This window comes from Oncorhynchus clarkii, chromosome 10, assembly GCF_045791955.1.
Source record: "Oncorhynchus clarkii lewisi isolate Uvic-CL-2024 chromosome 10, UVic_Ocla_1.0, whole genome shotgun sequence".
Taxonomy (NCBI): domain Eukaryota; kingdom Metazoa; phylum Chordata; class Actinopteri; order Salmoniformes; family Salmonidae; genus Oncorhynchus; species Oncorhynchus clarkii.
Genome location: NC_092156.1, coordinates 61,304,143 through 61,317,169, shown reverse-complemented (window position 1 = coordinate 61,317,169; position 13,027 = coordinate 61,304,143). Strand labels below are relative to the sequence as shown.

At 43.2% G+C, this 13,027-nt stretch overlaps 1 protein-coding gene across 1 annotated transcript in view; it reads right to left on the bottom strand.

Annotated features, from left to right (window-relative positions):
* Nucleotides 1-10,276, bottom strand: part of LOC139418913 (uncharacterized) — a 74,366-nt gene extending 64,090 nt beyond the window's left edge. The window contains exons 1-2 of the mRNA XM_071168698.1: nucleotides 9,807-10,276; nucleotides 9,283-9,413 (exon numbers count right to left, since the gene is read on the bottom strand). Coding sequence (XP_071024799.1) covers nucleotides 9,283-9,413; nucleotides 9,807-10,062 — 387 coding nt within the window. The 5' untranslated portion in view covers nucleotides 10,063-10,276. The remainder of the gene's footprint in view (nucleotides 1-9,282; nucleotides 9,414-9,806) is intronic.
* Nucleotides 10,277-13,027: the final 2,751 nt, after the last annotated feature.

Below are 13,027 nucleotides of genomic sequence, written 5' to 3'. Positions count from 1 at the left end.
GCTGTTGAGCCTGATGAGTCTCAGCCTTGTGATTACATCTTCATCCCTTCTCTCTGGACCTGAGGACCTCCCTGCCTCCACCTTTTCCTGGATCCTGACAGGTGTCTTTCCCTTCCTTTTCCACAACCCTTACCATGTATCTTTTTATTTATTTTTACCACTGTTATTATTAATCCCTTAGTCTCTGTTTTACTTAAGAGAGCAGATCTTATTGGTTGGTGTCATAGCTCAAAGGGTGTGGTTAAATTAAAAAGGTATGCAATGTTTTTTTTAAATATAGTACTACTTATTACATTACACATCACATCTCCTATGATCAGTATCTTTCAAGCTGACAGCAGATTTGTTTAAAAAGTAGTGTGTTAGCAAGAATAGAGTAGAAAATAATACAATGATTTTATTCCATCAACATCACATCAGTAAGGTAAATATTAAACTGTCCTTGTTCTAGCCAAGATACTGTCTCTAAAAACAGGTACTTACACAAGCCTGTTTTAAATAACAAGTTAATGAGTGTGTGGGTAATTACCATACTAGAAATGATAGGCCTTCTGTGCTCTTTTTCTACATGCCTCTAGTGCGCATCCCTCTTTTCTGAAGGGATTACCGTTCACACAATTTCTGAGACTGAAGTGCATTCGTACTAGTAAAACATATGTTGAAAATTAGGCTATGAAAATGTAGACAGCTTGAGGCCTGTCCATACCCTAAAGAATGGCTTGATGATGCTCTCAGTAGAGTACATATCCTTGATGACCTCAACCAGAAGGGATAAAATAGAAAGATTTTTTTAAATGCATCTTTACCACTACATATTATCCTTTTAATGACATCACATCAAGGGAGCCATTAAGTAACATTGGAATGTCCTCATGTCTGATCCTGTTTGCCAAAAGATTTTCTCTGATCTTCTCTTCTCACTGCAGGGCAGGGAATATCAGGGACTTCATTGTTCGGGCTGACACTTAGGGAAATGTTCACATGGTATTTCTAAATGCAATAATTGATAATATTTCTCAGTCTGTTGATGTACACAATGTAGTAGTTCATGCATTATATTGTATAAGGTACTGATTTATAGATTTTATGTATTTTATTTCTTGATCATGTGACATACGCAATTATCCTTGAAATTGAAGCCAGAGATGTATGGGCCGATCATATATATATATATATATATATATATATATATATATATATATATATATTACACACACACACAGATTTCACACAGGTGGACTTTATTTAACTAATTATGTGACTTCTGAAGGTAATTGGTTGCACCAGATCTTATTTAGGGGCTTCATAGCAAAGGGGGTGAATACATATGCACGCACCACTTTTCAGTTTTCATTTTTTAGAATTGTTTTGAAATAAGTTATTTTTTAAATTTCACTTCACCAATTTGGCCTATTTTGTGTATGTCCATGAAATCCAAATAAAAATACATTTAAATTACAGGTTGTAATGCAACAAAATAGGAAAAACACCAAGGGGGTTGAATACTTTTGCAAGGCACTGTATAGTCTCGCTATTGTTATTTTACTGCTGCTCTTTAATTATTTGTTACTTTTAATTCTTACTCATATTTTTTCAAACTGCATTGTTGGTTAGTTGCTCGTAAGTAAGCGTTTAACTGTAAGGTCTACACCGGTTGTATTCGGCACATGCCGTTTTTCGTCTACAGATGAAATAAGTAATGATGAACTTCACAGGGTGGTGAAAGTGCATGGTGATGAGCTCGACGCTCTTTCCAATTAAATAACGACGGTCGTATTCTAGTGAAATGCTGATCGACCCTTGGCTTCTGTTTGAAAAATAAAAAGAATCTCCCTATTATGCATAATAATCCTACCTGCACTGTATCTGCCAGCTGTTGGCTAGAGCTCATGTGCCAAGAGCACAGTGGGGACATTCGCAATAACGCTACATTTGTTGTGATAAAACCATCATTAGAGTTGAACATGCAATAAGAAACCCATTTAATTGAAGACAAAATTAATCAAGTCCTGGTTCTGTATCCACAAAGCGATTCAGATTAAGAGTGCTGATTGAGGACCAGGTCCCCACCTGTCTACATAGTCTTATTCGTGATTATCTAAAAGGCAAAACTGATCCAAGAACAGCACTCCTACTCTGAGAGGCTTTGTAGATACGGGCCCTGAAATAATACCATTCAGACAGTAGTTTAGTGGGCTCACCTCAGTGAGACTGTGTGTGGTCCTGTGCTGCTCAGTTGGTTCCTCTGTGGGTTCAGGAGGAGGTGTAGTCTGGTTGTCCTCCATGACCATGGTCCCCTCAGGGTTCCCCAGACCCTCCTCATTCACCAGCAGCACCTCTGGACCCTCCTCCTCCTGGAAGAGACAGGTGATACAGATTACACAGACATGCACTCCCTCAGGTACATACACAGATAATAAACACACTTTCAACATGGAGTGTTTACCCATCCCCACTACTTTTGAGTCCTATACTGTAGTTAGTTACAGAATTACTTCATTGTTGTAAAACCCATTGTGGTGGACATAAATATGATTCCGCTATGGTAAGTCAAAAGTTATCAGACAAACCTGACAACTATTTTAACTTGTACAGTAGGTGTTAGTGTGTGGGTAGGTGTAGGTATATTTAGTAAGTGTATATTGGTTCGAAAGCGTGAGATCAGATGTGATGTGTACTAAAGAGAGTCTCAATGAAAGCCTTAGAATGAAAATTCCCATTTTGTGTTTATACACCATATGAAAACCAGACATACACAAATCTCAACTACAAATCTGCATTAAGTGTCTTGGGAAAATGTGTGAACATCATATAGCCTACACAGTACAAGCACTATGTTACAGACTTTTGTAGACTTATTCATGCCTTATAGACATATCACACAATGTCTGGATGCAATAATCTACCCAGGAATATTCAACACAGAAATATGTTACTCTCTTATGCTCAGATGTATCTGTTGATCTTTTCTGCTGACAACAATGAACATTCATCTTAGTCTTTAATGCAGAGTTTGATCTAAACGTCAGAAGCTATTGAGTGGAATGGTTACTTTCTATGTTATAGAGTGGAATGGTGTTTCTGCTGGTGCATCCTGAGGTAGGTCCTCTCTGAAAACCTCTTCCCACAGTGAGTACAGGCAAATGGCTTCTCTCCCGTGTGGACCTTCAGGTGAATCTTCAGCTGATCCTGACGGGAGAACCTCTTCTCACACTGGGGACAGCTGTAGGGTTTCTCCCCTGTGTGGACCCTCTCGTGCCTCTTCAGGTCACCAGCCTGGGTGAAGCACATGTGACACTGGGTACATTTGAAGGGTTTTACACCTGTGTGGAACCGCTGGTGCCTCTTCAGGTTGCCAGCATGGGCAAAGCGCATGTGACACTGGGTACAGATGAAGGGTTTCACCCCTGTGTGGATCCTCTGGTGGATCTCCACCTTCTGTGGGCAGCTAAAACCTTTGTTACAGAACATGCAGAAGAACTGCTTCTCTTTACCGCCCATTGTTGCTCCCTCTCCCCATGGCTTGGCCCTTTGGTCGCTTGAGTTCAATACCTGATCGAAAAGGATGCAGCCTTGTGAATCGGAAGGTGCCATCGACATGGACACTGGGTGTAAAGGGGAGTGGGCCGGGACATTTAGATTTGTCTCTAAGCTTTCCCTGTAGTCTAAGAAATCACTGGAGTTGCCCTGCGAGTGTCCTTCTCTGAAGTGAGTCTCGTCTGCATTCCATGTCAGAGGAGCCTCGCCCTCCACTTTCACAGTCATCTCATCTATGACCAGACCCTCTCCTTTCTTATCTAGGCACCCTTCAGAGTGTACACTACTACTGTACCGGTTCCAGGCCCCTCTCATTGGATTAGTCTGTGTATCTAAGCCGACTGGCATGTCACCAGGTATCTCTGTAGTGTATGAACAGGACGGATCATTGCCAGTCTGTAACGTGTCACCCGAGTTCTGATGGGACAGAACAGTCCTCGGGTTACCGTAATGGAAATATTCTGAGCGGGGAGCAGGACAGCCCAGCCCTGTTATAGTCTTGGTGTCCGTCTCTGACTTGAGGACGGCGTTCGGCGTTCCACTGACCTCCGTGATGCTGCGTCGGGTCATGGGTAGCACTGTGGCAGTGGTGGGGTACTCCATGGCTACAGGGTGAGCTCCAGTCTGGATGTCTCTGCTGTGCCATGGTTCCTCCTCTGCTTCAGTCTTCTCCTGCTTGACCCCAGGACTTGCAGCCTCTGCATCTGCAGACTCTGCATCTGCAGACTGACAAGAGAGGTTATTAACGGTACATGAGTAGAATTGGATAACAATGTCATAGGGAAGTACATTTTTTTTGACCAAGTTTGTATTTGCTTTGTCTTTTTTTGGAGGGGGGAGGGTACAATATTAATTTACATTTACACAGTTTATACAACATGTATCTGTAGGCAAAAACAGATAAATTATCATATTGATCACACAGATTTTGTAATAATAAAATTGGTGTAAAGAAGAGAGTAAAAGTAACATAAGAGGTGGTCCTACACCACCAACTCATCATCCCATTTAGACATCTTCACGGGTCCAAAATGTTATGAACTGGACCTGGGACTTTCCCCACTCGGACCAAATATGCATAAATACATTTTTCAAATATAGAGACATGTACAAGGGTGTATTACACACATGTGAATTGGACATTTATTTGTTGCAGGTCACAGCCAGGGATCCGCCATTATTGACGACGACCCTGGAGCAATTAGAGTTAAGTACCTTGTTCAAGGGCACAGACCGATTTTGGCTCGGGATTTGAACCAGCAACCTTTCGGTTACTAGCCCAACACTCTTAACCACTAGGCTACCTGCCATAGCTAGGTTATTTATTATCAAAAAAGACTACGTAGTACCTGTCTTGACTGCATCAAACCAGGAAAAGCTAGCTAGAAGCTAGCATTCTACTGTTCTACTGTTCTGAATTCTACTGTTCATTCTACTGTTACAAATTACTCCATTCAGAATATTAAGTAGTAACCTACCTGTTGGCTCTTGGTCGTTGTAGCCTATCCTTCTCTAACTTTTAATTTCATCTTCCATTGATTAGATATCTCCCAATTCTTGCGACACGGAGCGAGGCCCAACGACTGTAGCCAATATCTGCTTTGAGGACTTATGATTGGCCAACAACAACAACCAGCTACACTCATGAAAAGCAAGAGCAGCAGCATAAATTATGAAATCTCTCTCGCTCTACTGCAGCAGTCCCATTTGGTTCTGTACAGGCCCTTCCAGACAGTTCAGTTAAAATTACACATACCCGAGACCCGTAACAATCAATCAGATCCGACCCAGACCTGTGATATTATTCAGAGTTCTGGGCCCCAGATCGGGTCTGGGATATTCAGGCACAGGTTTTTATCTGTGAAGACCTCTAATGCCATTCCCCCCCAGTGCAACATGTTTCCGTCCACCCCACATGGAAACCATGTTTTCGACCCTTTCTCGCCCTGCCTAGCAACACAGGTTGTTTGTTTCATCAAACCAGAGGACATTTCTCCAAAAAGTATGATCTTTGTCCTCTTGTGCAGTTGCAAACCGTAGTCTGGCTTTTTCATGGAGGTTTTGGAGCAGTGGCGTCGTCCTTGCTGAGCAGCCTTCCAGGTTATTTTTTTATTTCACCTTTATTTAACTAGGTAGGCAAGTTGAGAACAAGTTCTCATTTACAATTGCCACCTGGCAAAGATAAAGCAAAACAGTTTGACACATACAACAACAGAGTTACACATGGAGTAAAACAAACATACAGTCAATAATACAGTAGAAAAATAAGTCTATATACAATGTGAGCAAATGAGGTGAGATAAGGGAGGTATAAGGGCAAAAAAAAGGCCATGGTGGCGAAGTAAATACAATATAGCAAGTAAAACACTGGAATGGTAGATATGCAGTGGAAGAATGTGCAAAGTAGAGAGAAACAATGGGGTGCAAAGGAGCAAAATAAATAAATACAGTAGGGGAAGAGGTAGCTGTTTGGGATAAATTATAGATGGGCTATGTACAGGTGCAGTAATATGTGAGCTGCTCTGACAGCTGGTGCTTAAAGCTAGTGAGGGAGATAAGTGTTTCCAGTTTCAGAGATTTTTGTAGTTCGTTCCAGTCATTGGCAGCAGAGAACTGGAAGGAGAGGCGGCCAAAGGAAGAATTGGTTTTGGGGGTGACCAGAGATATACCTGCTGGAGCGCGTGCTAAAGGTGGGTGCTGCTATGGTGACCAGCGAGCTGAGATAAGGGGGGACTTTACCTAGCAGGGTCTTGTAGAAGACCTGGAGCCAGTGGGTTTGGCGACGAGTATGAAGCAAGGGCAGGTCGCAGTGGTGGGTAGTATATGGGGCTTTGGTGACAAAACGGATGGCACTGTGATAGACTGCATCCAATTTATTGAGTAGGGTATTGGAGGCTATTTTGTAAACGACAGTCGGTCAGTTTTACAAGGGTATGTTTGGCAGCATGAGTGAAGGATGCTTTGTTGTGAAATAGGAAGCCAATTCTAGATTTAACTTTGGATTGGAGATGTTTGATGTGAGTCTAGAAGGAGAGTTTACAGTCTAACCAGACTGTCAAACAAGACCAGATGTTGGACGGGCGGGTAGGTTATGTCGATATAGGACTCGTTTTACTGTGGATATAGATACTTTACCTGTTTCCTCCAGCATCTTCAAAAGGTCCTTTGCTGTTGTTCTGGGATTGCTTTGCACTTCTCACACCAAGTTATGTTAATCTCTAGGAGACAGAACGCGTCTCCTTCCTGAGCGGTATGACGGCTGCGTGGTCCCATGGTGTTGGAACTTCCGTGATATTGTTTGTACAGATGAACGTGGTACCTTCAGGCGTTTGAAAATTGCTTCCAAGGATGAACCAGAGTTGTGGAGGTCTACAATTTGTTCCTGAGGTCTTGGCTGATTTCATTTGATTTTCCCATAACGTCAAGCAAAGAGGCACTGAGTTTGAAGGTAGGCCTTGAAATACATCCACAAGCACACCTCCAATTGACTCAAATGGCGTCAATAAGCCTATCAGAAGCTTCTAAAGCCATGACATAATTTTCTGGAATTTTCCAAGCTGTTTAAAGGCACAGTCACAGTGTGTAATCTTCTGACCCACTGGAATTGTGATACAGTGAATTATAAGTGATATAATCTGTCTGTAAATAATTGTTGGAAAAATGACTTGTGTCATGCACAAAGTAGATGTCCTAACCGACTTGCCAAAACTATAGTTTGTTAACAAGAAATCTGTGGAGTGGTTGAAAAACAAGTTTTAATGACTCCAACCTAAGTGTATGTAAACTTCAACTAAACATACAACTGTACAAATGACCCCAAACTTTTGAACAGCAGTGTGTGTGTGTGTGTATATATATATATATATACACACATATACATACACACACACACACACACACACACACACACACACACACACACACACACACACACACACACACACACAGCTCAAAAAAATAAAGGGAACACTAAAATAACACATCCTAAATCTGAATGAATGAAATATTCTTATTAAATACTTTTTTTACATAGTTGAATGTGCTGACAACAAAAATCACGCAAAAATTATCAATGGAAATCAAATTTATCAACCCATGGAGGTCTGGATTTGGAGTCACACTCAAAATTAAAGTGGAAAACCACACTTCAGGCTGATCCAACGTTGATGTAATGTCCTTAAAACAAGTCAAAATGAGGCTCAGTAGTGTGTGTGGCCTCCACGTGCCTGTATGACCTCCCTACAACGCCTGGGCATGCTCCTGATGAGGTGGCAGGTGGTCTCCTGAGGGATCTCCTCCCACACCTGGACTAAAGCATCCACCAACTCCTGGACAGTCTGTGGTGCAATGGAGCGAGACATGATGTCCCAGATGTGCTCAATTGGATTCAGGTCTGGGGAACGGGTGGGCCAGTCCATAGCATCAATGCCTTCCTCTTGCAGGAACTGCTGACACACTTCAGCCACATGAGGTCTTTGTCTTACATTAGGAGGAACCCAGGGCCAACCGCACCAGCATATGGTCTCACAAGGGGTCTGAGGATCTCATCTCGGTACCTAATGGCAGTCAGGCTACCTCTGGCGAGCACATGGAGGGCTGTGCGGCCCCCCAAAGAAATGCCACCCCACACCATGACTGACCCACCGCCAAACCGGTCATGCTGGAGGATGTTGCAGGCAGCAGAACTTTCTCCACGGCGTCTCCAGACTCTGTCACGTCTGTCATGTGCTCAGTGTGAACCTGCTTTCATCTGTGAAGAGCACAGGGCGCCAGTGGCGAATTTGCCAATCTTGGTGTTCTCTGGCAAATGCCAAATGTCCTGCACGGTGTTGGGCTGTAAGCACAACCCCCACCTGTGGACGTCGGGCCCTCATACCACCCTCATGGAGTCTGTTTCTGACCGTTTGAGCAGACACATGCACATTTGTGGCCTGCTGGAGGTCATTTTACAGGGCTCTGGCAGTGCTCTTCCTTGCACAAAGGCGGAGGTAGCGGTCCTGCTGCTGGGTTGTTGCCCTCCTACGGCCTCCTCCACGTCTCCTGATGTACTGGCCTGTCTCCTGGTAGTGCCTCCATGCTCTGGACACTACGCTGACAGACACAGCATTGATGTGCTGTCCTGGATGAGCTGCACTACCTGAGCCACTTGTGTGGGTTGTAGACTCCGTCTCATGCTACCAGTAGAGTGAAAGCACCGCCAGCATTCAAAAGTGACCAAAACATCAGCCAGGAAGCATAGGAACTGAGAAGTGGTCTGTGGTCACCCCCTGCAGAATCACTCCTTTATTGGGGTTTGTCTTGCTAATTGCCTATAATTTCCACCTGTTTTCTATTCCATTTGCACAACAGCATGTGACATTTATTGTCAATCAATGTTGCTTCCTAAGTGGACAGTTTGATTTCACAGAAGTGTGATTGACTGTTACATTGTGTTGTTTAAGTGTTCCCTTTATTTTTTTGCGCAGTGTATATATAAAATGTGTTTAATACATTTTCCTTTATTCTATTTTGCAGCAGCACTGCCTGCTAGCAGTAATAGTCTCTTATTGATTGAGAGATTCAAGGAGCTATCATCGTTAAGTAATATAGTAGATTCAACACATTTAATATTTACATTCATACACTTTGAAGTGAACTTTGTCCCAGAAGCATTTAACTGCAGGGTACTCAGCCTTTCTGAAATAAATAGGCCCCATTTGATTTACAAAGTAATTGTAATGTGTTATGCAACACTATTAAACTAACCTCTATCACAATAACTTGCTGGGTTGAGGTTCCACTCCCCTCATCAACAGTGATTGGTTGGTCTTCTCTCCATGTATTGTGACCTGTTAGCTTCACAAAGCTCCTGTGGCCTGCAGTGAGATGTCCTTCACCTGCGAGAGTGATTAGGGGTAAAGAGGTGGTTAGGTTAAGTACTGTCGATGTTCAACACTATATTATACACTATTGACACGGTCTAGAATTGGCTAGGGTGTAAGGTAACACTTTTCATCACGTCATACTATTTATTGATTGACATGTTATATGCATAAAATTGTTTTCATTGAGTAAATAATAGGAAATGCAGTACATCAAGGATCTGATAGTGTCTGTCTTTGTGCAAGATAGCTAAGTAATCAGGGGAATCATTGCAAACTATCAAACTGACCAAGGCTCAATTCTGGGTAACACATCTCAACACATGTGCAGAACGGAACGGGTGACAGGTACTGAACTATACATGAACGCCAACAAGCCGCGCAGCATCGGCCTTCTCCAAACTGTACCTCTTTCCACTCCTCTGTATCGGTCGAGGATCTTTACACTACTGGGACTGGCGAGGCCGCGCTCCCGTGCCACTTTCATTTCCAGTAGTTTCCTCCGCAATATCTTGTTTTCTTTCTGGCTTTGAGTTATTTCCAAACGAAACACTGCATAGTCGTCGTCTACGACTTTACAGATCTCTGCCACGGCTGCATTCGCTAGCACCTCCATAATGGAGGCTATTTGAGTGTGAAAAACCATACTGTTCACGTTAGCCATTTTTAGCTAACCTTAGTTAGCAGCTAACTTAGCTAGCTATCAACCAAGGCCTGTCTCCAACGTGAATTAAACACTACCTTAGGCAAGTATGTGATGCTGTCCAGGTAAATGAGTCATATTGAGTTCCACGGTGTTAATAAAAGTCTAAATAACAACAATAAAAACGCCAACGGGGAAATCGTCACTGTTCGCTTCCGTTTACACTGAAGAGAAAGGATCTTATTTGTTGGCGTCATACTGTATTTCAAAGGGTTTGGTTAAATGGGAAGGAATGCGCGCTGTTGTTTGAAACACGGTAATTCTTAGTACATTATATTACACATAACATATCCTATGAACATTATCTTTCAAGCTGAGAGCAGACTTGTTTATAAAGAACACTACAGTGTCCGAATACCCGTACGTAGTATGCGAAAAAACTTTTATAGTGTGTGAAATTTCGAAAATATACCGCGTTCATATTCTATTCGGAACAAGGAAAATCTTGTTCCGAATGTCCGATCTGCTGATTCGATGAACGCCTAGAAAAACAACCGGTTAGCAATTCGGAAATGTCCGAGATTTGTAGTTCCGACTAAGACATGAACGCAGCATTAGTAAACTAAACGTTTAACCTAATGCGTGATTTGTTAACTCCCGCAAATCGTTCATTTTGGTACAGGCGTCAATTTATCTGATTATCAGTTGTTGTCAAACACGTGAGTGAAAAATATTAGTGAATTATACTAGATCAAACGCTGAAATTAGTATGCAGTAGAAGTATTTTATACTAGTATGGGTATTCGTGCAACGCCACTGTGTTAGCATTAATAATAGAGTACAGAAGAATAGAATGACTGACTTTATTCCATTTATACTGAACAAAAATATAAACGCAACATGTAAAGTATTGGTTTCATGAGCTGAAATAAAAGATCCCAGAAATGTTCTTTCTGCACAAAAAGCTTAATTTGAGAGACATTTGTGCACAAATGTGTTTACATCCCTGTTAGTAAGCATGTCTCCTTTTCCAAGATAATCCATCCATTTTACAGGTGTGGCATATCAAGAAGCTGATTAAACAGCATGATCATTACACAGTTGCACCTTGTGCTGGGACAATAAAAGACCACTCTAAATTGTACAGTTTTGTCACACAACACAATGCCACAGATGTCTCAAGTTTTGAAGGAGCGTGCAATTGGCATGCTGACTGCAGGAAGGTCCACCAGAGCTGTTGCCAGAAAATATCATGTTAATTTCTCTACCATTAGCCACCTCTTTTAGAGAATTTGGCAGTACGTCCAACTCACCTCACAACCGCAGACCATGTGTAAACATGACGGTGCAGCCAGCTGGTTTCTTCATGCATCATGCTGACAGAAACAAGCATCTTTCTGGTAAGAAGAGGGGCGGGGGGGGGGGGGGGTATGCCTTATGATTAACGAGACGTGGTGTGATCATAACAACATACAGGACCTCAAGTCCTTCTGTTCACCTGACTTAGAATTCCTCACAATCAAATGTTGACCGCATTACCTACCAAGGGAATTCTCTTCGATTATAATCACAGCTGTATATATTCCCCCCCCCAAGCAGACACATCGATGGCCCTGAATGAACTTTATTTGACTCTATGTAAACTGGAAACCACATATCCCGAGTCTGCATTCATTGTAGCTGGGGATTTTAACAAGCCTAATCTGAAAACAAGACTCCCTAAATTCTATCAGCATATCGAATGCGCAACCAGGGCTGGTAAAACCCTGGATCGCGACGCAAAAAAGGCCCTCCCCCGCCCTCCTTTCGCAAAAGCTGACCACGACTCCATTTTGTTGCTTCCAGCCTACAGACAGAGACTAAGACAAGAAGCTCCCGCGCTCAGGTCTGTTCAACGCTGGTCAGACCAATCTGATTTCACTCTTCAAGACTGCTTCGATCAGGTGGATTGGGATATGTTCCGCATTGCGTCCAACAACAACATTGACGAATACGCTGATTCGGTGAGCGAGTTCACTAGAAAGTGCATTGAAGATGTTATACCCACAGCAACGATTAAAACATTCCCAAACCAGAAACCGTGGATTGATGGCATCATTCGCTCGAAACTGAAAGCGCGAACCACTGCTTTTAACCAGGGCAAGGTGACCGGAAACATGACCGAATACAAACAGTGTAGCTATTCCCTCCGCAAGGCAATCCAACAAGCTAAGCGTCAGTATATAGACAGAGTAGAGTCGCAATTCAACGGCTCAGACACAAGAGGTATGTGGCATGGTCTATAGTCAATCACGGATTACAAAAAGAAAACCAGCCCCGTCGCGGACCAGGATGTCTTGCTCCCAGAGGACAATACAGTGCCACTGACACGGCCCGTTACCAAAACCTGTGAACTCTCCTTCACTGCAGCCGTGAGTAAAACATTTAAACATGTTAATTCTCGCAAGGCTGCAGGCCCAGACGGCATCCCCAGCCGCGTCCTCACAGCATGCGCAGACCAGCTGGCTGGTGTGTTTACGGACATATTCAATCAATCCTTATCCCAGTCTGCTGTTCCCACATGCTTCAAGAGGGCCACCATTGTTCCTGTTCCCAAGAAAGCTAAGGTAACTGAGCTAAACGACTACTGCCCTGACTTCCGTCATCATGAAGTGCCTTGAGAGACTAGTCAAGGACCATATCACCTCCACCCTACCTGACACCCTAGACCCACTCCAATTTGCTTAACGCCCCAATAGGTCCACAGACGACGCAAGAGGAATACCTATGTGAGAATGCTGTTCATCGACTACAGCTCAGCATTTAACACCATAGTACCCTCCAAACTCGTCATCAAGCTCGAGACCCTGGGTCTCGACCCCGCCCTGTGCAACTGGGTACTGGACTTCCTGACGGGCCGCCCCCAGGTGGTGAGGGTAGGTAACAACATCTCCACCCCGCTGATCCTCAACACTGGGGCCCCACAAGGGTGCGTTCTGAGCCCTCT